This window comes from Rhinichthys klamathensis, unplaced genomic scaffold, assembly GCF_029890125.1.
Source record: "Rhinichthys klamathensis goyatoka isolate OS25496 unplaced genomic scaffold, OSU_Roscu_1.1 h1tg000395l_1, whole genome shotgun sequence".
In the NCBI taxonomy this organism is placed as follows: Eukaryota; Metazoa; Chordata; class Actinopteri; order Cypriniformes; family Leuciscidae; genus Rhinichthys; species Rhinichthys klamathensis.
The window spans coordinates 2191513-2216663 of record NW_026606897.1 but is presented as its reverse complement, the minus strand read 5'-3'; the positions used below and the strand labels follow the sequence as shown (position 1 = coordinate 2216663).

The window sequence follows — 25151 nt, the reverse complement described above, 5'->3', positions numbered from 1 at the left end:
TACATGTTCTCTGTTATTAATTATCCTACAAATGTCTTGTCTGTAGAGCTTATAAAGAGCATATAGGCCTACAATTTGGATAGGAAAAGTAATTCGTCGAAAAAAACTCTTTTTATGAACACTGATGAACGCGCACCATAGCAGAAATCATTGATGGCAACTGAAAAATAGCCAACAACAACAACAACAAAAAACAGGGTTTTCTGCACTCCCATCTTTAAATCTTATGAGGAACAAAGTTCGTACCTTTTTATCAGTTCTTAATTTTGTCATGTAACCTCATATAACCCAGATTTGTCCGCTATAAGGGCAAAAGTCAGTTTTTCCTTTGCACGCCCACATTTTTCGTCAGGACGAGGCGTGTCCAGGTAGCACGACGCGCTATAAAACATCATGTCACAGGGAGTCTTCTTTACCTTCATATTGTATGTCCACTTGGAGCATTTGCGATCACCACATGGGGTAAGCAAAAAATAAAATTATATAGCCTATTAAATGCTTGTTTGCGTAGTGTAGGTAGGTTACTTAGTCTGTGCTTTCTGGTAAATATTACAAACCATAAAAATATTATATTTTCTATATATAAATGTGAATATGGGTGACAGTTAACGTTTTGAAATTAAAATGATTTTTTTGTAGTTTAAAAAAAATGTAGGCTATTTTATTTTATGCGTTTCCGATCATGTCATATTTTAATTGTACTACACTTCCGTTTATAACTGGTATGGAGGCAGGATGAATGATAACTTATTTATTAACACCAACATGCTAGATAATAACAGTAAAGAAAAAGTCGTTTTATGAGTAGGCTAGTATTTTAGGTCCTGTAGCCTGTTTATAAGAATATATGAGTGCAATAACATAATTTTCCTGTAATAAATCTGTTATTTGCACCATTACCATTTTTTTCATCCTCTCTTCGCATTGAATAAAATACATTATTACATTTTTGAAAGTAGGTTCTTCAGTTTGTTTTTTGCTATAGGCTATATATACGCTTCTTATGTTGCCTTTAAAATTCTTTGCACTCTCAGAAAAAAGGTTTCAATGGGGTTCTATATAGAACCACAGGGTTCTTGAGTCAATTTTAAAGAACACTTTATGCCAAAAAGGTTCTAGATAATTAGAAATGTCTTAAATGATTACAGTGTTTAACTAAACAAAATTAATTAATAAAAACTAAATACATAAAATGAAAATTTAAAAATGATTTTGAGGTTCTTAAAGGACCAGTACAATGATTGTTTTCTAAAAAAAAAAATATATATATATATATATATATTTTTTTTTTAAAAGGTTTTCCTGTGACTCCAGGATTAAACCCCTTTGATTGTAATTGTAAACTTTATTTTTTAAATGTGTACCTCCTTATGAACCTGACTGTTCTCTCTATCTAGGAACACAAACACTGTGCTATCACAATGAAAGAAGAGCCAAGCGGTCAATCGACAGACCCTCCACCTTACTTGCATGGTGTGTTCTCTATTCACTTCACATTTTATATTTACATTAATTCATTTGGCAAACACTTTTCCAAAAGCGACTGACAATTGTGAAAACCTCACTTGTTGTGAGAGCCAATGATATTTGAAGTAAGCAATGGCAGTACTAATTTTATATCTACATAGATAGTCTAATTTGTAAAGTGCTGGATCATTTAGAATGAATTATTTAGATTCTGCAGACACCTTAGACTTGCCCCGCCTGTTCCTTAAGTAAACATAAACCCCTTTTCCTGCAGAGGTGATACCTGAGGGTTTCGTCAACCTAGCTTACACCCAGGATGAGAAACCTCAGGAAGACACGCCAAAGGAGGAGTCCTCTGCCAAATCAAAAGGCAAAGGCCTGTTCAGGTAGGAACAGAATGTTATTTAATTAATTAAAAAGTAGATTAATTGATCAAAAAAAGAAACGTGTAAGACGGTTTCAGAAATGAACCAGATCCTGGGGCAAAAATTCCACAGAAAGTGTCAAAAAATGTCTGCGATATTTACAACATCCTTAAAGGGATAATCCACGCAAAAATGAAAATTAGTCCATGATTTACTCACCCTCAAGTCGTCCTAGGTGTATATGGCATTCTTCTTTCAGACGAATACAGTCGGAGTTATATTAAAAAAATGCCCTGGCTCTTCCAAGCTTTAAAATGGCAGTGAATGGTTGTTTCTGTTTTGAAGTCCATAAAAGTGCATCCATCCATGATAAAAGTGCTCCATCCATGATAAAAGTGCATCCATCCATGATAAAAGTGCTCCATCCATGATAAAAGTGCTCCATCCATGATAAAAGTGCTCCATCCATGATAAAAGTGCATCCATCCATGATAAAAGTGCTCCATCCATGATAAAAGTGCTCCATCCATGATAAAAGTGCTCCATCCATGATAAAAGTGCATCCATCCATGATAAAAGTGCTCCACAAGGCTCTGCTGGGGTTAAAATAAAGGCCTTCTGAGGCGAAGCGATGCGTTTGTGTAAGAAAAATATCCATATTTAAAACTTTATTAAGTAAAATAACTTTTTTAACGTTTAATGTTAAGAACAGACGCATTGCTTCGCTTCAGAAGGCCTTTATTAAGAGCTGTGTGGAGCACTTTTATTATGGATGGAGCACTTTTACCATTATAAGGCTTGGATATTTTTGAACAGAACTCCGATTGTATTTGACTGAAAGAAGAATGTCATATACACCTAGGGTGACTTGAGGGTGAGACAGGCTAGAAATCACGAGATTGATTTCATTTTATTATAATACATTTTATTATAATTTATGTATTAATTTTTATTTTATTCTTTTTTGAGAATTTATTGTCATATGCATGTTACACAAAAGAAAAGCTTACTTTGCATCAATTAAAAGAAACCTGCCCTATATAATTACAAATTTTATTACAAAAAGTCAAATATAAATATATAAATCAGATGCAGCATGAATGATAATGATGTGTCATTGATTACACTGTCTATATATACATGCCCTTGTTCAAGATTTGTACTGTATTAGTACAAGAGTATCCTTGTGTAGTATGCATAAGTCCTTCACTCTCCATAAAAACTATATTTAGCCTGAGGACACCGCCTAGAATAAAAACTATCCCTTGGTTAAGTTGTTTTAACAGTAATGTAGACCATACAATTATCAATTCTTCAGTAGTTGGAGGAGGAGCACCAGTGACTTTCTCTGCACTTCTTATAAGTCTTTGCAATGATTTTTGGTCCTGTAATGCTGTTTCCATACGACACAGACAAGCTTGTTAACTTGCTTTCAATAGGACACTTATAGAAGTTCGTAAGGATAATTGAACTTCTATTGCTGTTGTGCCTTCTTGACCATTTGAGTGCTATTAAATGTCCATTAGTAATGGTAAAATAACAAAAACAAATCTAAATCTAAAAAGTTTTTAGACACATTCTTTGGTATATACAAAATGTTCAAGAAAAGTTTGTGCTTGTGTTGTATCCTTCTAATTTCTCTTTGCCATTCATCATCATCAAAACTTAATTAAGGACACACATGGACCAATCACACACAGTAACAGACAATAAAAAAAAAATAAAAAAAATAAAAAAAAAACACAATATCACATGTTTACATATAGGCTAAAACGCCAATGGTTCCACATACCAGAGGAGAACCTGACTGAACTTAGGGTCGGGTTTGTCAATGTTGAAATTATGCTGTTTGCAGAGTCTAACAACCTACACATACATCTGTACATGAGATTGCGCAGAACAGCAGAACAGGTGGGCACGCCAACACTGACAAACAATTGACTTGCACTACTCCATCGCGGCACCCCAAGCAACAGCCTCATTCCGTCATTATATGCTACATTGAGTTTCTGCATGCTGCTCTTTCTGTAGCGCCGCCACAAATGGGCAGTATACATCGGGGTGCAATATGCTCTAAAAAAAGTGCAATCTTTACAGATCCAGAGCACATACAAAATTTGCGAATCAACGTATTCGCCTGTGCATATATCATACGACACTGTCTATAAATATCCCTATCATCAGACAGGTCCTCAGTTATATACCAACCATACAACCAGTTCCACAGCTGTTTAGCAATTTTGATAACTCATCCATATAAACATTAAAAAAATGTCGCCAGCTTACTTTTTTTATGTCAGTATTTTCTGGAAAACCAAAGGATTTAAAAACATCTGAATTAATACTTCTTAAATTAAAACTATTACATACGTCTAACAGTCAGATGATATTTGAATAATTTATTTTGGCTGTAGTATACAATGACAAATTAAAACATTTTCATTTAAAAAAAAACATGATATCACATGATATTTTACTCGCATAGTTTGCATCAAGTTTGCAAACCCATGGTCTGACATTTTATTTCATATACTATATTCAAAATATTCTATTCTATTCTGTTTAAGGTTTAGACTCAGAATTGATTGTATTAATAATTCATTCATTCATTCAGTGAAAGTATTTGGATGACTGTGCCCCTCGATATGGCTTCATGAAGGTAAAACATGCCCAGAATGAAAAGGGATTTTTCTCATTTGTACTATTTCTTGTTCTGTTTAAATAGCAAAAAGGAAAAAAAGCCCAAAACGAAGAAAGAGCCGGTGAAAACAGTTGGATTTTTTCAGCTGGTAAGAATGTGCATCTCTTTACATAATTCATTTGTAGGTAAGCAGTGATGTAACATGCGATGATTAGCAGAAGTCATGCGTTTGACTCACATGTTTGTTGTTGGCTTGCAGTTTCGGTATGCCACCTGTCCGGAGGTTCTGCTAATGCTGATCGGCCTGCTGTGTGCAGCTGCACATGGCGTTGCATTGCCTCTCATGTGCGTGGTGTTCGGAGAAATGACTGACAGCTTTGTGATGAGTGGGCAGCAATTTAATATGACAGGTATTTAATAGTACAACACGCATAGTTTTTGAAAGATGAGGAAACATCCATCTGAACAAATGACATAAGTCCTTCTCAAATATCTGAAAGTCTGTCAGTCTGGACTGATTTGAATTGCTAATGTAAACTTTACCCTTAGTATTACAGTTCAGCAATCATTTCATAAATATTTACTTGAATGAGGTTGTCTGGAACTACTGGTTTCTGCTAAATGTTTCTGCTAAATGTTTGCAGGCAACTACACTGGAAACATCGCCTCTAACTTAACGTGTTTGGCAGGTTCCCCTGAAATAGGCATTGAAGATAAAATGACAAAGTGAGGAGCCATCTGGTATCAGATTCATTGTCATTTAGTTGACTCGTGAATAATTTACTGAAATTTCTTAACCTCTAAGTTTTGATTCACTTCTTCTTTGTTGATCTTTAACTTAAGCCGGTGGTTTGTTTACACAGACATGCTTATTACTTTGTTGGGATCGGGGCTGCGGTTCTGCTCCTGGGAACGTTCCAGGTAATGCTTTTCCTGCTAACTGCTGCAAAGCAAACCAAGAGGATCCGGGAGAAGTACTTTCATGCCATCCTCCACCAGCAGATGTCATGGTTCGACACGCATCCTATCGGAGAGCTGAACATTAGACTTACAGAGTAAGTGAAGTGCAACCATGTTCTAGCCTCTTGTTTCTGTCACCTCACCTGATATGTCCTTGGGTTACATTTCAGGTGTTTAATCTAAAAATGTATGGATCTCCTTTTTTCCCTCCCAACGCAGTGATATAAACACAATCAACGATGGCCTTGGGGACAAGATCTGCGTGTTTGTCCAGTTCTTCTGCACATTTCTTGCTGGTTTCATCATTGGTTTTATCTACGGTTGGAAGCTGACGCTGGTCATTCTTTCCGTCAGTCCCCTCTTAGCAGGATCGGCTGCTGTTTGGTCTAAAGTATGTATAAAGCTCCTTGTTTTTTTTAGATCAAATGGTTTCATAAACCTATACATAATGTTAATTATACCCTACACAATATATTGAATATTACAAACCTAATATTTTATGATATATATACCTATAGCCTGTGTGCGTGCGTGCGATAATAATTTGGTTTGGCTTCAGGACACCACTAACATACTTATTATGAATTATTATTATTATTATTATTATTATTAGTTAGTACACAAAAATGATGGTTCGGTACAGCTGGTGGGGAGAAAACTAAACATAAAATGGCCTTTTCTCCTTTTTTAAAACAGTGGTTTACTGAAAAAATTGTGTCTCTGTCTTTAAATACATTCAATTATAATTAAACATTTCTTAAGGATCAACGAAATCTATCTCTGCAAATGCTGTAAACTAGGGAGCCCTTGCACATTAGACTAAAGGTTACAATTAACAACAGAGCCCAAACTATTGAATTCAGTTGCTGTTTATTTTTAGATATAATGATCAACGCTCAAATAACAAATTGTATGCAAACATGTAAATTGCACATAAAGCAATTTTTGCATAAACTTCTCAATCAAATTATAAAATTATGTTTCTACTCCAATTCTTTGATGAAATACGTAATCATTTATTTTTCAGAGTGGCTGTCATAACTTGTTTTCATGACATACTTAATTAAACGGCCTACATTAAATAAGACAATAGATAATGAATATTTAGGCTACTGTCACTTTCCATTATCGGTGCGCACCACAATTAACCGAATGATTACGTGGTCAAAATTCCTGTCTTTTTACACTATTGTAAATAGTTACAAAATTTACACGAGTCACAACGCATTGCATTATGCACCTGACCTGCCGGCTGATGACACACTGCACTTGGATGAATAAATCTATTAGCTTTATTTAATAATATTACCAGTTCCATATTATCTTTATTAAAAAAAATAAGACAATAAATAATTTTATTTTTTTAATTTGACTGAATTCTTGTCAATTTCTAAATGTTTACTTTTTGATTTATGAATAATAACAGACTGATGGGGGGGATTATGTTGCTGTTACTTTTTAGTTTTTATATGTTTTATTATCATTTAACAATTTCTTGCTTTTTGTTAGTTTTTATTAGTTGTAAACATTTAACTTTTAAAATAAAGGTTTTACAACAACATCACCATCTTCTGTAATGTCATCAAACATCAATATTTTTTCAGGGGGCCCGAGTCCTCTAGCTACGGCCCTGGGCCTACATTAAATAAGACAATAGATAATGAATAATTAGGGTAAAATAATGCATAGCTTTATTATGAGAAATTCTCCTCTCCAGTTCGTTTCTGTGTGTGGACACTGAATGACTCACCTGACCTGTAATGCTACTTGGCATATTGTTTAGAAGCTGTTTTGTTGATGTCTTTCCGCGTCTGAAACACTGATTGAGCGATTACCTGAGATATGATCAGTAAGGTATAGCCTACTGTATCTTTCAACATACTTTCACATGTTCATTCATGTCTATTTTGATCGCGTTCACTCGCGCTCCGTTCTGCCACTTGAACTGAGGCGCCTATAGCGATCTGTCGCGCGCCACATCAAAGAGCGACAAAACAGCATTTATTGTTTGAATTTCGTGATCAAATTGACAGAATTTGAAAGATGATACTTTTTTTCTTATCGAAAGTAACAAAACACGGAGAGTATTGCTAGTATTGGTGGTTAATGGTTTGGTTAAAAGGCTAACAATGTATTGATCGTGTGCACCAAGAAGTAGGCCTATACCGGAAATTCGCGGTGCGAACATATTGTGTGTAGGCTATAATATTTTTTTTCAATAATTCATATTTTATAAATGTAATTATTTGATTTGGCTTCAGTACAAATACACATGTAGGCCTATATTGGTAACTCTATCAAGTTAAAGGGATAGTTCACCCAAAAATGAAAAGTTGTTGCCAGGGCGCAACATAATATCTTATTTTTCTGTCATATCTTACTGAATCTGTTTTCCTACAGATTCTTGCCACCTTGACCGGTAAGGAGCTTTCAGCGTATGCTAAAGCAGGAGCTGTAGCTGAAGAGATTCTGGTCGCTATCAGGACTGTTGTGGCATTTAATGGACAGAAGAAAGCAGTGGAAAAGTGAGCACATTCTGTACCTTTCACTCATCAAATGTGAGAGATAAGATTGGGTCTTCTAAATGTGAAGAATGCGACCAAACTGTTTTGTGTGTGTGCATACAGAGTGACAGTTTAGCTGTGACAAACTATTTTCTGTCTTTTAGGTATGATAAAAACTTGGTGGACGCAAAGGACTTTGGGGTAAAGAAAGCTATAACCACTAATGTGGCCATGGGGTTTACACAGTTTGTTATATTTGGCACCTATGCACTGGCATTTTGGTATGGAACAAAACTGTCTGTGGACGAACCAGATAATTACACCATCGGAAGAGTCATCACTGTAAGTTTTTCAAGACTTTATCTGTTTCTGAATAAAGATACAGCAGGAGACATTTCTTAATAACCACTAACTTTGTTACTTTTGTCCTCAGGTTTTCTTCTCTGTGATGATTGGCTCATTCTCTTTAGGTCAGGGAGCTCCAAACTTGGAGAGCATCGCCAAGGCCCGGGGTGCGGCTTATGAGGTCTACAAAACGATTGACATGGTACAAACTTTCAGTCTGTGTTCGTTCTTCATAATAAAGTTATTTTTTATTATATGTATGCCCATATTGTTATTCTGGATGACTGTTGCAGCCTCGTCCCATTGACAGCAGTTCAAAAGAAGGTCACAAACCAGACCATGTGAAAGGAGATATTGAATTCAAGAACATCAACTTCAGCTATCCCTCCAGAAAAGATGTGAAGGTACAGCAACATATTTTCCCAGCTGTTAGGAATTGCATCATTCATACTGTACATATTATGTCTGTTGAAATTATCAGGGATGCAATGAGATTATCATTTTTTTAAATGATTATTTTTGGATTGATTTGAATTAGTAATTTTATAAATATGTTATGGCTGATAACCAATATATAGATTTATTAAAATTAGATACTATTTTTGTCTACATAAAAATAAAATGTTAAAACTCAAAATTCATCATTTAAATAATAAAAGATAAGTATGAAGTGGATATTCAGCTTGAGATTTGCTAAAGATTACTTTTAAAGTGTTAATAAATTACTTCTTTTAATAATTTTGGTAACATTTTAGTTTAGGGTCCAATTCTCACAATTAACTATTTGCTTATTAGCATGTATATTACTAGGATATTGGCTGTTTATTAGTACTTTATTAGTACTTTATTAGCACATATTAATGCCTTATTCTGCATGACCATATTCTACATCCCATAGTCCTATCCAATACCTAAACTTAACAACTACCAAATTATTAATAAGCAGTAATTAAGAGTTTATTGAGGAAAAAAGTCATACTTAATAGTTACTTAATAGTAAGATTTGGACCATAAACTAAAGTGTGGCCATCCTTTTTTCTATCGACCAATACTGATGTATTTATGTCTGTAAAATTGGCTTATTATCGATATGGTGATGATATATTGTCCAGCCGTAGAAATGGTGACATACTGATGATGACTGATACAATGTGTCCCATCGCAGATTCTACAGGGAATGAATCTGAAAGTGACTCATGGAAAGACCATTGCTTTGGTTGGAGCCAGTGGCTGTGGGAAAAGCACAACAATTCAGCTTCTGCAGCGGTTCTATGACCCGGATTCAGGAGAGGTAACACTGATGTGCCCAAAGAATCTTCTAATGAGCAACCATAAATCATTTCACCTCTCAGTAAAAGCTGCATTCCTTCAATACTTCACATCATACAAAATATGTTGTCATTCAGTTTACTGCCGATCTTTCAGGAATGAAGAACTGAGTAGTTTATGAAATGTGTACGGTTGTGCAGGTGACTCTGGATGGTCATAATATCCGTTCTCTAAATGTGTGCTGGCTGAGGGAGAACATGGGTATCGTGAGTCAGGAGCCTATTCTTTTCGGAACCACCATCGCAGAGAATATACGCTACGGCAGAGAAGACGCCACCGATGGGGATATTGAACGAGCCATTAGAGAGGCCAATGCCTACGATTTCATTTCCAAACTACCAGACGTGAGTAGTGTCAAATTTTATTTTATTAAAAAGGTTTTGACTCGGTTCTACCCCTAAAGTTATTGTATATTGCAGAACCAAAGATTTAATTATGATATCAATAAATTACAGTGTCTAAGAGATGGAAATGCACAATACATCAGCACCATATGTGTTAATATAAAAAAATGTATATGGATATTGTGCATACACATTTCCCCCATTTTTACAGTTAGATCATCTAATGCTCCCTTAAAGTTTATCTTAAAAAAAAAAGAAAAGAATAACACAATGATATATAATGTACAAATGTACATTTGTCATAAGGTGGGATGCCTACATTTAGTGCTTACTTTTTTCATTTAGACAAAATAGACTTTTAATATCGGCCATTTATCAGTTCTTGGCCATAACATGAAATGAATTATCTGCTTCCCTCAGGTGAACGTGATTTCACCAAGTAGAACATGTTCCTGGATCAACATCTTTGTTGACCCTGGAACAACATTCCAAACAACCAATCAGATTTGAGGGACAGGTTTACAGTTTATGTGAAGTTTAAACTTACAATCAGCATTAGGTGCTTCTACATCAGTGTTATTCACTAGTCATTTCCCTCTGGTTTTAGGGATAACTTATGGGTAGGGTTAGGTTTAGAGGTAGAGATATGGTTAGGACTAAATTTTCGGACAGGAATGTTGTTCCAGGACCAGACCAAAAAAATGTGTTTATGTCTTACTTGGCAAAATCACGGTGACCGCTTAGGAATTAGGCCAGAATTTTAAATTGGTGGATCTCTATTTAGAAATAAGCATTTTATGTGTACTACACTTTGCTGTGTTTAGTCTGAAAAGGGGTTAAATGTTTAAAAAAAAATGTTTTTCTCTGAGATAGAAGCTAAATACTATGGTTGGCGAGAGGGGGGCTCAACTGAGCGGGGGCCAAAAGCAGAGGATCGCTATTGCTCGAGCTCTCGTCAAAAACCCCAAAATCCTCCTGCTGGACGAAGCCACATCAGCCCTGGACACACAGAGCGAGTCCATCGTTCAGGCAGCTTTAGACAAGGTAATGCAAAACAGTTCTTTCTGTGACATGCAGGAAGGACATTTGCATGAGTACTGGAAAATATATAGTTAAAGTTGCAGCTTGCGAATACGAATATCTTTTATTACAGTTTTTGGTATGGTAACAAAGTTTGGTAACACTTTATTTTACAGTGTCCATGTTACATATGTCAGATGGTGATAACAGTATATTACGCATAATTACATGCAACTAACCCTAAACCAAATCCTAATCCTACCATAACTCTATAGTAAGTACATGTAGTTAATTAATATTACTCAGCACTTAAATGCATAATTACACTGTAACAATGTCACTTTGTGTAACCCAAAGTTTTAACCAAGAAAACAAGCGATTCAATAATTGTGTGTGTTGTTTCTTAGGCCAGAGCAGGACGCACTACCATTGTGATTGCACACCGCCTGTCAACTATTCGTTCAGCAGATATAATTGCAGGATTCAGTGAGGGCAAAGTGGTGGAACAGGGCAGCCACAGAGAACTCATGGCCAAAAAAGGAGTGTACTATTCTCTCGTGATGCAACAGGTACATGTGTTTCTCTACACGGGAACTATCTGATAGTTGGACAGGACAGAACTGACTTTATGAATTTCCCTGCAGTTGTTGCCTAAATCTGTTTTTTCAAACTCAATACTTTTAGCAATATTCTTACTCTTTTATTTTGCTTGCTAAACTAGAAACCATGAAATTAATCACCTTTATTGTATTTTATTGACAGCCCGTATTTTTAACAGTAATGCCAGTAAGAAATAATACACTTTTTTAAATTATTTATTATTACTTGAAAGGTTTATACATCTTATATTATTCTTATAGTTAGTAGAAAAAAAAATGTCAACAAATATTAATTATAGGCTATATTTATATAATAATTATATGTAATTATAATATAAAATGATATAAGATGTAACTACCTTTCAGAAGTTTGAGGTCAGTAATGTTTTTTTAAAGTCTCTTCTGCTCACCAAGGCTGCATGTTTGATATAAAAGACAGTCAAAACAGGAATATCATGAAGTATTATGGCAGTTAAAAAAAAAAGGTTTTCTATTTTAATATACAGTATGTCAACATTAATTTATCCCTGTGATGGCAAAGCTGAATTTCCAGCGGCCATTTGCCTTTTTTTCAGGATTCTCTGATGAATAGAAAGTTGAAAAACAGCAATGATTTGAAATAGAAATCTTTGGTAACATTATGAATGTCTTTCACTTTTGATCAATTTAATGCAGCCTTTCTAAATACAAATTTTACTTTCTTTAAAAAACATTTTTACAGATCCCAAACTTTTAAATAATATTATGTGTGTGTTTATTGTTTGTAGTGCCATGACAATATAAGTGTGTGTGTGTGTGTGTGTGTTGTTTGCAGTGCCATGACAGTATAAAAGTGTGTGTGTGTTGTTTGCAGTGCCATGACAATATAAAAGAAGATTATAATGGAAACAATATTACCATTAGAATATCGCACTTAATATGTAGCCTATGCTACACAGTACACACAAGTCTTTATATGTAAAAAATTAGAGAATAATTCTCCCTGAAAACTCTCTGAATCCTTTAAGGAAGGTCTCTCACAAGAGAGCATCATATTTGGGTTTCTTTGGCATAACGTTTTTTTCCCTATTCGTTTACATTAACAGACCTCAGACAGACCAAGTGAAGATCTTGATGCCAATGAGGATGATATTCAGGATGTTTCTGAGGGAGACACCAGTGAGGAATTTTCTGACACAGAGACTCCCGAAGGAGGAGAGGAAATGATAATGGAGAGTGGAACCCTTAGAAGAAGCTTAAGACGTGGCAGTGAGAGAAGGTCCTCGAGAAAGAAGAAGAGCAAGAAATCCAAAAAAGACAAAAAGGCACATACTCCACAATCTCCACTGCTTTGATGCTATTGAGAGTTCATAAATGGAGTAATTGGATGATGTTAAAAATTCTCTTGTAGGAAAAGGAAAAAGTTCCAGAAATTCCTTTCTCTAAAATTCTGGCTCTGAACAAGCCGGAATGGCCTTACCTGCTGGTGGGCATTCTGGCCAGCATTGTGGGTGGAGCTGTTTACCCCTGTGTGGCCATTCTGTTTGCCAAAATTATTGGTGTGAGTGTCCTTTGTCTTTATTCATACATCTGAATAAAAATCTCTATTGTGTATATTTTTGCTTCCTGCTCATCTCCCCATGATTGTTTTAAAATAATTGATATAAAAATTGTGGATTGTACATTATATTAGTCCCATAAGCACATAGCATGTACAATGATTTAACCAGTATGTTCAATTCTAATAGAACCTCGTCTGTTTTTAGGTGTTTGCAGAGGTCGACCCTGACGTAAAGCGACAGAAGACCATGATGTTCTCGCTCTTCTTTCTGCTAACTGGAGTAGTGGCCTTTATCACTTATTTCTTCCAGGTGAGAGTTTGTTTGGTTATTAGTGGCGTTCACTAGCATTTCAATTGCTTTATACTTTGGGTTAGTGGTTAGCTTAGTACTAAACTTAGGCATCCTTCATATTAGTATTAACCAACCAGAATACCTAACAACCACCTAACCATGACAAAGGCAACTTTTGCACAGGCACAACATTTAAATAGTGTGGATATGGATTCAGCAAGAAAATAAGTCTCTTATGCTCATCAAGGCTGCATTTTTTCGATCTAAAATAGTTAAACAGTGTACACACACACACACACACACACAGAGAGAGAGAGAGAGAGTCTGTGACAGAAAGCAGTCTTTGATAATGTCTAAATATACATGCAAATGTAGTGTAGAATAAAAGCAAATTATTGTACTTTAAAATACTGTTCTCAAAATGATACTGTTTAATAAATGCACATATACTTGTATGCATTGCTGTATGTATGCACTGCTGTAAGTTTCACATCTGTTGCTCTTTCCTCTTCTAGGGCTTCATGTTTGGTAAATCTGGGGAGCTTCTAACCATGAGGTTGAGAAGGCAGGCTTTCAACGCCATGATAAGACAGGTATGACACATTTCATGCATCCATCACTCATTATTATATAGTATTAATGCAGTTGAGAGCTAATCTGGCACGAACAAATGGTTATTGAAATGATGGGTGCTTCATCCTCAAGCCTGTTTCTCTTAACAGGAGATTGCCTGGTTTGATGACAACAACAATGCAGTGGGAGTCCTGACCACTAAATTAGCCACAGATGCGTCTCTGGTTAAAGGGGTGAGTGGAACACAGTGATTTGCCATCAGAACCAGTAATTAAGCTTTCACTGGATGCAGCCTGTGTTTTTGGCTCTGGTTCATTACATCCATCTCTTTAAACCGTTATAGGCCTGGCTGAATCTGTTTCTCAGTCGTATTTATGTGAGAGCTAATCCATTTGACTACAGCTTCTGGTATTAATAGTGCAACTTTATTTGAAATCACAGGTACACTGCCATTCTAAAGTCTAGGATTCTGTAATATATAGGCTATATATATATATATATATATATATATATATATATATACCTTCTTTTTTTTAAAGTCTTACCAAGGCTACATTTATTTGATCAAAAACACAGTAAAAACAGTTATGTTTAAATATAATTTATTCCTGTGATGGCAAAGCTGAATTTTCAGCATCATTACTCCAGTCTTCAGTGTCACATGATCCTTAATAAATTATTATAATATGTTGATTTGGTGCTCAAGAAACATTTCTTTGGTTACTCTTTATTTAACTGGTCCACTTTAGACATTCTACAAACTATATAAGTAACTTACTGTAAGAGTAAGAATGACAGTTAGTTGACATGTAGTTGCTTATAAGTTGCTTATAACTAAAGTATTAGTAGGTTAGGTTTCGGCTTAGTGGAATAAGTTGAGTAGCTGCAAAGTTACTTATAGTCAGTAGAATGTCTAAAGTGGACCATTGGAATAAAGTGTTGCCATTTCTTCTTCTTATAAATGTTGAAAACAGATGTGCTGCTTTATATTTTTGTGGAAGCCAGATTATTTAATGAATAGAAAGAACATATGCTGTACAATAAGATCCGATGTCCAAACAGCTTGTTTGTATCTCCCTTTTTCTCATTTCTAGGCAGCAGGATCCAGATTAGGACTAGCCACAAACACTCTCTGTGCTCTTGGCATCGCCATCATTGTGGCGTTTATCCATAGCTGGCAGCTCACCTTGCTTATCCTTGCCTGTGTCCCCTTCCTCACTGGGGCAAATTTCATCCAGATGAGAGCCATGGCAGGACACACCACCAAAGACCAGAGTGCACTGGAGATGTCTGGCAAGGTACGGTACTCTGGTCATTGACCCTTTTTTTGGTTTTGTTTGAGAACAGTGTGATTCAGTTTATTCTGTAAATGATCACGTAAGATTAATTGGTTGCTGATGGTATCATTTCCAACTCTTCTGCTCAGATATCCACAGAAACTGTTGAGAACTTCAAGACGGTCGTCGCATTAACCCGTGAAGAAGTCTTCTTCCGAAAGTTTATTGACAGCCTGCAGGAGCCATATCGGTAAAATCATTTTTAAGACTAAAATACTAAAACCCTTTAATACAGGCACCACAAGGAGGTGCTAGAGGGCCCATGGAGAATTTTAGGCAAAAGATAAAAGATATAATGTTTTACAAGCAGTGTTGTTTTACCCTAGTTTTATTAATATTTATAATTAATATTATTAATTGTACTTTTTAATAAATTTTTATTAAAAAGTACATTGAAAAGTACAGTGTAAATTTTTATTTTAAAAGTTTTTATTAAAAAGTACAGTGTAAATTTTTTTTTAATTTTTAATAAATTTAGTTTTAGTTAATGATAATAACTGTGATAATAGGGTAAACTAAAAACTTTTATATATATATTTGTGTGAAAAGATACAAATGTATATTTAATAAATATTTACTTAATTTTACAAATATTTTTATATTTAATAAATATAAATATATGTAATAGTTTGCTTTGACTTCAGTAAAGTATATCTGATTATTTAATTTTGAAAGTCTTAATATGTAACTCCTGCATTATAAATTAATCTTTGTACATGAAAATATATAAATACAAACACACACACACACACACACATACACACACATATATATATATATATATATATATATATATATATATATATATATATATTTAACAGGGTAGTAAAAATGACAAAAGCACAACAAAATTACTGAAACATAAATACGAAAAATGGAAAACTGAAAATATAAAAATTTAAGCTGAAAATATGAAGATGAAAGCTAATTCAATAATTGTAAATAAATAATACTAAAATAATACTGCTCACAAGAGTATCATTATTATATTTGTGGGTCATAGGCAAAAACATTTTTTTTTAAATCTCTAAAATTACAAATGGCTAATGTTATGTGATGGCAAAACTTTGAAAATCCCTGCCTTAACACACGCTCAGTTAACATCAAATCTGATGTTCAGCCAAATCTTACAAAAGGTAATATGTGATATTTCAGATCTAGCTTGTGTAAAGCACCCATCTACGGAGTCACATTTGCCATCGCACAAGCCATTCCTTACCTGGTCAACGCTGCAATCTTCCGCTTTGGAGCCTGGCTTATTGCACGCTGTTACACAGAATATGAAAATGTTTTCCTGTAAGTACAGTTTGTATGAAGGATTTATCAATGTTCTTTTGAAAATCTCATTCACACTCTATACCATGTTGATGTGTTGGTTCCTCTCCAGGGTATTTTCTGTGATTGTCTTTGCTGCAATGAACATAGGCCAGTCCTCATCATTCGCTCCTGACTTTGCCAAAGCCAAAGCAGCAGCTGGGCGGATCTTACTGCTGCTAGACAAGAAACCAGCCATTGATATCTATGATGAGTCTGGAGACCGACCAGTAAGTGGGAAATTATAGAGTTTGTAGCATGAAGCTCTCAGAAGAAATTCAATGAAATTAAGTTACAATTTAAAAAAATTAAATAATATTCTTTGTCCCTTTAAAAAAAAAAAAATTCTTTGTCCCTTTTTCAGACAAATTTTTCAGGGCATGTCGAATTCCGAGAGGTGCAATTCTCCTATCCAACCCGTCAGAATGTGAAAGTCCTACAGGGCCTGAATGTATCAGTGTTTCAGGGACAGACTCTGGCCCTGGTGGGCAGCAGTGGCTGTGGCAAGAGCACCACCATTCAGCTTCTAGAACGTTTCTACGACCCTGCGGCAGGCCAAGTGGTGAGTTCACCGGGGGGGGGGGGGGGGGGGGATGGAGGGGGGGGTGCCTAGAGGTCTAAACCATTATTTTGGCTTATGTGATCAATTTATGCCTGATTGTTTTTGCTTGTTGCACAGTTTGTAGATGGGAATGACACCAAAAATTTGAACCTGGCATGGCTGCGCAGTCAGATGGGGCTGGTGTCTCAGGAGCCCATCCTGTTTGACTGCACCATTGCTGAGAACATTCAGTATGGAGACAACAGCCGTGACATCACCCAGGAGGAGGTCGAGGAAGCTGCCAAGAAAGCCAACATACATAATTTTATCCTTGGCCTTCCAGAGGTATGTATAATGTCTTCATTAGTGTGTGTGTGTGTGTGTGTGTGTGTGTGTGTGTGTGTGTGTGTGTGTGTGTGTGTGTGTGTGTGTGTGTGTGTGTGTGTGTGTGTGTGTGTGTGTGTGTGTGTACATTAAGCTTTACAAACAAGTACACTACAATTTATTTGATCAAAATACATTAAAAACAGTCATATTTAGAAATGTTTTTACCTTTTAAAAGAACTGTTTTATATTTGAATACATTTTAAAATGCAATTTATTCCTGTGATGGTAAAGCTGAATTTTCAGCAACATTACTCGAGTCTTCAGTGTCACACGATCCTTCATAAATCTGGACTTTTTTTTATCTCAGGATTGTTTGGTGAATAGAATGTTCAAAAGAATATCATTTATTTATGATATTATTATTATTAGAACATTATAAATGTCTTTACTGTCACTTTTGATGTATTTAATGCATTCTTTCTGAACAAAAGTATTCATTTCTTTTTTTTTAAATGAACGGTACTTTATATTGGTAACACTTTACAATGAAAAATACTTCTAAAGCAATTATTTATTTTCAATATTTCAACATTTACTAATATATTATTAAAAATCAAAGTTTGCATTTGTTAATAATGTTTAATGGACCTAAACTTACATGAACTAATAATGAACAGTTGTATTTTTTTTATTAAACAAAGATTAATAAATTCTATAACAACTGTGTGTTAGTTAATTTTAGTTGAAGCAATGCTAGTTAATTTTAGTTAACTAAAGTTAAATATTGGGACCTTATTGTAAAGTGTTACTATTATATTATGCTCAAAGCCATCAATAAAAACTGTTTTCATCATCTATGTAATATCCCTTCAGAAATACAACACTCGAGTTGGAGATAAAGGCGCTCAGCTGTCTGGAGGACAGAAGCAGAGGATAGCCATTGCTCGAGCTCTGGTCCGCAAGCCCAAAGTTCTGCTGCTGGACGAGGCCACATCAGCCCTCGACACAGAGAGCGAGAAGGTTTGTAACGTGTAAAGGCTGTCGCAAAAATATTTAAGAGTATGCCATCGTCAAGTTCATTTGATTTGGTCAAAACTGTTCCCTTTTTGACTCTGTTGGGACAATATGAACTTCTGTCTTCAACCAGCAGATGGCACTTTTGCTAGTTTGAACTTGTGATTCTGTTGCTTTTAGGGAATGGCTTGAAAATCCGATTTACACTACACACCTGCGTTTTATTGTCTTATCACATTTAGAAAAGGAAACAAAAGATGATCAAACCTATGAATCAAGTCAAGAGATTTCATTCATAAAGTGCTGCTTTAAATATGCATTTACTATTATGTGCTCTTCATAGTATATTTATGTGAAACTTTTAAATGTTGACCTGCTTTCTTTCCTGCTATACAGATCGTGCAGAAGGCTCTTGATGACGCTCGGCTTGGCCGCACATGTATCGTCATTGCCCACCGCTTGACCACTATTCAGAACGCTGACATCATTGTGGTGGTTCAGAATGGCAAGGTGATTGAGCAGGGAACACATGCCCAACTCATGACCAAACAAGGGGCTTACCATGCTCTGGTGAATGCTCAAGTATCTGCTCACTAACTTCAACTCCCTTTGATTTAATCTAGTGTTTGTATAATCTAAAATGAAAGGCACAGATACATAATTAAATGGTGCAGTTAATCTTACATTTAAATTTAAATGACAGTTTATGTCACAAAATGCTTCTGTTTTAGGATGTTGCCTGAGTTCATTTTAAGAAGCTTACTATCAATATCTGCACAATGTTATTTGAAAATCAGCATTTAAATATTTAAACTCTGACATGTGGCCAGACATTAATAGGAGAAACAAAACAAAAAATCTGTTTTTTTGTTGTTGCTTGCTTTTTGTTACTTTGATACAGCTCATTGAAAAGATACAATTCTTATATAAAACGAGAAAGATGTTGTATATCTATAGATTTATTTTTCTCAATTTTTATATACAAATATTGTATGTTATTTGTATTGTAAATGTTAAAAGTCGTGTAAATTTATTGTACATAAAACAATGCACAGTAAAACTCCCTTGACACCTTTTCCCCAACAGGCAATTGCAACACTTTTACCTAATGTTTTGCAGGATGTATGAGTTTGTACAGTAGACATAAACCCTTTGAATGTGAATATTGGTTTTCTGCGCATTGCACAATTGTTTTGTTTATGACCTCATCAGCGCGTGGGGGCGCTCGTGCTCGTGGTTTGAGCCTCCAACATGTTGGACCTTTTTCCCCCACACCGGCTAACTTTATTGTCTCTCGGACAGAAACGGCTACTTTATTCTTGTATTGTGTCTGATATGTACTGTTTATTGTTAAGATGATTTTTTCGATGTTTTAATAAAAGGAATTATCAATAATCTGCTGTCGTTCCTTCCTCTGAATTTTTTTAATAAAATTATTTATTTAAAGTAAAACTATCTTCAATGTAAACTCTTGTCTGGGTCAGCCTATTTTTATTTTTATTTATTTTTTTACATTTTTCTTTGTACATTTTCATTTGTTCATACACAATTATGCGCTGATAATAGACTAGTTTATTTTCGAAAGACACTTGGAAAAACACAAAAATCCTAGTGAATGGCTAGCCTACTAAATAACGCAATCATTTCTGTTATTTGGTTCTGAGATTTTTTTTTTTTAAAAAAACTCTATAAGTAGTAGGCTATATAAGTTTATATCTTCCGTGAAGTAGGTTAGCTTATAAAACAACATACACTGTAAAAAGTGATCAGTTGACTTAACTTAAAAAATTGAGGAAACCCGTTGCTTTAAAACTATTTAGTAAATTAACGTCATGAATGCTAAATCAAAACAAAAAAAAGTAATGTGGAATTGTCAAGTTCACATAGCCTACCTTAATTTTTTCAATTCACTATTAAATGTATTTAGCCTACTTAATTTTAAGGCAACGGGTTTACTCAATTTTTTTTAAGTAGCCTAAGTGTATAATTTTACATGCCACAGACTTTAAGATTAAATTATATCAGAAACACAGGTTTACGTTTATTATTATATTCTGAAGGAATGTGTAAGTTACACTTAAAAGATGTGCTTTGTAGAGCAAATAGTAAACGTCAATTTACTAAAGTTGCTTCATTTCGTGGGTTTCACAACAACTGCAGGTTTTAACTTTTTAACACAATTTTATTTATTTTTTCAATTGGTAATGAAATGGCGTAACAGGTCCTGCACTTGATCACAGATTCAGAAGTTGGACATTGCAGTAATAATATCAACGGCAAATCGTTCACTGTGGCTGAATCCATGTTGACTTTATTGAGTGGCTTAAATTAGAAAGCCAATTTCTCAAATAAATGATGTGAAATAAACGCTCACCTTACATGTGCATGCTTACATAAATTAGAAAACGTGATTAAACACTGAATTCTGAATTGAAAATCTTACAAATCATTTCAAAAGTGCGTCTAAGACAGACCTCGAAAAAAAATCAAGTCCAACTCGTGGATAAATATGACGTTTTTCTTCACAAAAAACACTCCCGTATACAGTTTTGGATATTTACTAGAGTCAATATATATGCAACTAAAAAATACTATTCAAAATTTGCGTCTTGAACAAACACATACCCAACTTTTACACCAGTGTGGAATAACCTTCTAGTCTATTCTTTTTTATTTTCAATATGTACAGTTTTTTTGCAGCAACAGGAAATAAGTACAATTCATACAACTTAGGATTTGTAGTCTGTAGTTTCGACAAAGACCAATGTGCGATATATAGACTATTTTCCCCCCGAATATTTAAAAAAATGAATTTGTAAATGACAGAACGAAGTCTATTCAACACTACGGCAATTTATCCTTACGAAATTGGATTTTAGTAGTGTTCATGAATAAAGTGCCACAGTTTGGTTTTGAGAAAGAAAAAAGTTGGCAATGACAGGCCACTTCACTGATGGGTAAAATACTCTTTTTTTGTTTGTTTTCTGTTTCATAACAACAGTAAGTAAAATAAGACTATTCGACAAAACCCTCATCAGAATGAACATATCAGATTATGTCCTTTTTAATATTCACCATTTTTCCAAATTCATGTCGCGTAGTATCTGTGCAGACCAAAACAGGCTTACTTCATTGTAAATTACATTTTAATCGTAAATTAAATCACTTTACAACATCCAAGTGAAATGGCCACACGGTTATTTCTCACCAGGTGACACTTTATAATAACTTTTACTGTTAACCTTAATAGAAGCTATTACGCTTAACATAAAATGAGTTAATGTACATTCAACTAGCTAAAAAGGAATGAAACTTTGGTTTATATTGTTTCATACATGATATTGATAATTGAATGTGCATTATCTATCGAGTTTTACCACGTTCGTTAACAACTTGAATTGTTGGAAGTTTTTATAAAGTGTTACCGACCGAACAGCACAACCTTTTGTGAACCGTCAAATAAGTTTAGTCCATTCGAGAAATTGTGTCACGTGCATTTTGAATGGGATTAATCGATGGAGTTCGCTCGGCCGTTCATGCCCGTGGTCGGGACAGACTCGGAAGGTTGCAACAGGTCAGGTGAGTGGCACGAGGGGCTACCGGGCACACTGTGCTCGCTGTCGGTGTCACTCCCTCGTTTCCCTCCACTCGCCCCAGACCCCGACCCTGACGAGCCTCCGGCACTGTGCGTTTTGACATGTTTACTGAGGTGGTCGCTCCGCATGAACCTCTTGTTACACACGGGACAAGCGAAGCGCTTCTCTCCGGTGTGCGTGCGTAAATGTCGCTGGAGCTCGTCGGAGCGCGTGAACCTCTTCCCACAGAACAACCAGTTACACACAAACGGCCTTTCTCCGGTGTGCCACCTCAAATGAGCCTTGAGGTGCGACGTTTTGCCGTACACTTTCCCACAACCGGGAATGTGACAGCTGTGTAACCCCTTTCTGCGGAGGCTCGCGCCAGCTGGACCCAGCCGTTCCGCCTCTTGACAGTTCGGGCAGTCGCACGTCGCTCTGCCCGAGTAGCGCCGCGCTGAGGACCGCGGAGATCCCGCCAGCGAGGCTGTTGGACCCCCTGTCAACATTGAGCCTCCCGCTCCACCCAGGGGAGAGGGACTGGAGTCCGGGTACGAGGAGAGCACGGGTTTGAATCCGTCCATGAGATGCTGACCGGTGGTCAGGAGATGCGGGGACGCACTGGTACTAAAGGCAGAGTGGCTTAAACTCGAGTAGTCTGAGTTGTATCCGCCCAGAGGAGAGTGTAAAGAAGTCTGCAGCCCACCGGAGTGAAGGGACGTCTGGAGCGCGGCCCCGTTCGGGTTCTGCACGTCAATCCAGCCGGCTCCCACGTCCCACCACGCGGATGCGCCCGTGGTGCCCACATCCCCCGTGGGTATGCCAGGGTGCGAGGACTTGAACCACGACTCGTAGGGATGCGCCACGCTCATTCTCGGGTAAATGCTTTGCAAACTGTCCACGGACGTGTGCACCTTGGAAATAAACATGGGCTGGTGGCTGGGATCTTGAGAGTTGTTGGAAACAGAAGCCTGGAAAACGGAGTAGTCGTTTCCGAAGTGGGAGTTGGGTGAAGTACCAGAAGTTAAGGAAAAGGCACTGGATCCCGTGGAAGAGTTCGTGCCAAAAGAGTCGCTTAAACCACCACCATTCCGAGTGAACGAGGATAAACTGGATCCTAAACTACAGCTGCTGGCTGCCGCTCGTTTCCACGGGTGGAATCCTTTTCCGAACGAAGAGGGGTTATCCGAAATAGAGGAAGGAGAAGGGCTCGGGCTCCCGATTTTGTTACACGTCGCAGCCAACATGGCTAAAGGAGTCGACCCCAATCTCGGCTCCTCCTGGAACAAAATGAATTAGAAGGTAAGCAAAGATGGTATATTTGGGAACTTATAGTTATCCAACAACCTTAGCATACGTGAATGGTGCTATAGGAAAGAAACGTCTAGCTACTGAAATAAAACCAGTCGCAAGTATAAAACAAAAGCGAAACACAGCATATAAATACCAATGAATGTTATACATACAATGTCGTAGTTGAGAAATGGAACTCCTGCTCGTTTCTCTCGCTTAAAACATAATCAAGTGACTCTCTCCCTGGCTGACCCAAGAAATTTTAATCCCCACGGCAGGACAATAAAGGAAACTAATTAAACCAGCACGAAACTCCTTAGACTCACCCCTAGAAGTGAAGTTGCCATCACAAAAGTGCCCTCCTCAGAGGATCTTTTTATATTTATGAATCAGAGCACTGTTTTTTTAGAGGTGTGCAATACAATGATGTGGTCCGCCCATTCCAGCACAATTGTAGCTCCTCTCACGGCTTTGAAGTGCCGCTGTGACACGGGCGACCAATCAGGAAGAGCCGTACCTTCACGCGGCCACATTCTAGCGTGAGGTCATCGATAGAGCACTTCAGACAAGATCTCCACCCCTTCCAACACCCCCCTCATAATAAAACTGAAGTTAAATGAGAAGAACTGGAAGTTTTGGGGGAAACTTTTTCTATTCTTTTGTAAAGAGGTTAATAAGTTTACTGCCCCTGATCTGTTTTGAATTATTATTATTGTGTAATGTCTGCTACAATTTGCTAATGGTAAAAGAGCAACTGTCATATCACTCTTATACAAGTCGTTGTCATTGTCTTACAGGTTGTTTTGTAGATTCACTGTAAAAATGATATGATCAATAAGTTATTACAACATATGTTTTTGCATTGCTTTAACTCATCAAAATAAGTTAAACAATTTTCAACTTGTTTTATAAGTTATACAAGATTCGACTCATTTTAATGCAATTTAAGTTAAAATGACAAACATCAAAGTTGATTGTACTTAAAAAGGCAGCAAAAAGATTTATTTTTTTTACAGTGTTCTCAAACTATTTCAAAGAAATTATGCACCAAAAACGAACAGGTTATAATTTTAACTGGTCCTCAAATGTTTGACCACCTGATTTTGCTTGGAAAATTACCACTTTTAATAAAACTTTCATTTAATAGACAAAAGTTTAATGTATATGTATATGCATCGCAAGTTAAAGAAATAGGCCTACACATTCTCACAACTTCATAGAATTATGACATGCCATCCCTTTCTCTCCCGCTCTCCATAAAACACATACAATAACGACAAGTAACAAACAAGGCTTTTCAGGACTGGTGTGTTTTCCGAAATATATTCTTGTTTTTATTACGCACGAATTCGGGCATTTATTTGGTCACTGTGAACTTGTTAACTCATGTTGGTCAGTAAACAAAAAAAACAAAAAAACAAAAAAAACATTTCACATGCATGTAAGCGTCTTTACAGGCTGGAATATGGCATTTGTGTTCTGTTAACTCTCAACAGCAGTACAGTGGCGAGCTATTGATATCAGGACGATGAATGCAGAAATGCTCTCAGGATAATGATGCAGCCCTGGCTACTCTATTTACATGCGCCGTGGACCGGAGGCATAAATTTCATTTGAATTTCAAATTTAATAAAGCAGGAGGTTTTTAATCATGAGAAGTTTTATTTGTTTGATATTAACATTCTTATTGACCGGCTCCGTTGACCAACTTGGTCATTATAGGACAGCAAAAAAGTTAATTAAAACGACCGAAGATTATTCATCAAATCAT

General features: G+C 36.1%; 2 protein-coding genes across 2 annotated transcripts; one reads left to right on the top strand and one right to left on the bottom strand.

Moving 5' to 3' along the window:
• Nucleotides 1-418: 418 nt before the first annotated feature.
• abcb5 (ATP-binding cassette, sub-family B (MDR/TAP), member 5) lies at nt 419-19405 on the top strand. Its single transcript, XM_056234427.1, has 29 exons — nt 419-462; nt 1398-1473; nt 1742-1853; nt 4558-4621; nt 4733-4883; nt 5118-5199; nt 5337-5528; nt 5653-5824; nt 7834-7958; nt 8102-8279; nt 8371-8484; nt 8576-8686; nt 9448-9573; nt 9752-9955; nt 10829-10999; nt 11383-11544; nt 12660-12880; nt 12964-13114; nt 13320-13424; nt 13922-13999; nt 14129-14212; nt 15074-15277; nt 15406-15506; nt 16472-16612; nt 16704-16860; nt 16995-17192; nt 17310-17516; nt 18372-18518; nt 18909-19405. The coding sequence occupies exons 2-29, from the start codon at nt 1422-1424 to the stop codon at nt 19107-19109; spliced, it is 4011 nt and encodes a 1336-aa protein (XP_056090402.1). The 5' UTR covers nt 419-462; nt 1398-1421; the 3' UTR covers nt 19110-19405.
• Nucleotides 19406-21888: 2483 nt separating this feature from the next.
• On the bottom strand, nt 21889-23820 carry sp8b (sp8 transcription factor b). The gene is made up of 2 exons (XM_056234420.1): nt 23707-23820; nt 21889-23367 (listed from the first exon to the last, which is right to left on the bottom strand). Exons 1-2 carry the CDS (start codon nt 23725-23727, stop codon nt 22021-22023), a joined length of 1368 nt encoding a protein of 455 aa, XP_056090395.1. The 5' UTR covers nt 23728-23820; the 3' UTR covers nt 21889-22020.
• Nucleotides 23821-25151: the final 1331 nt, after the last annotated feature.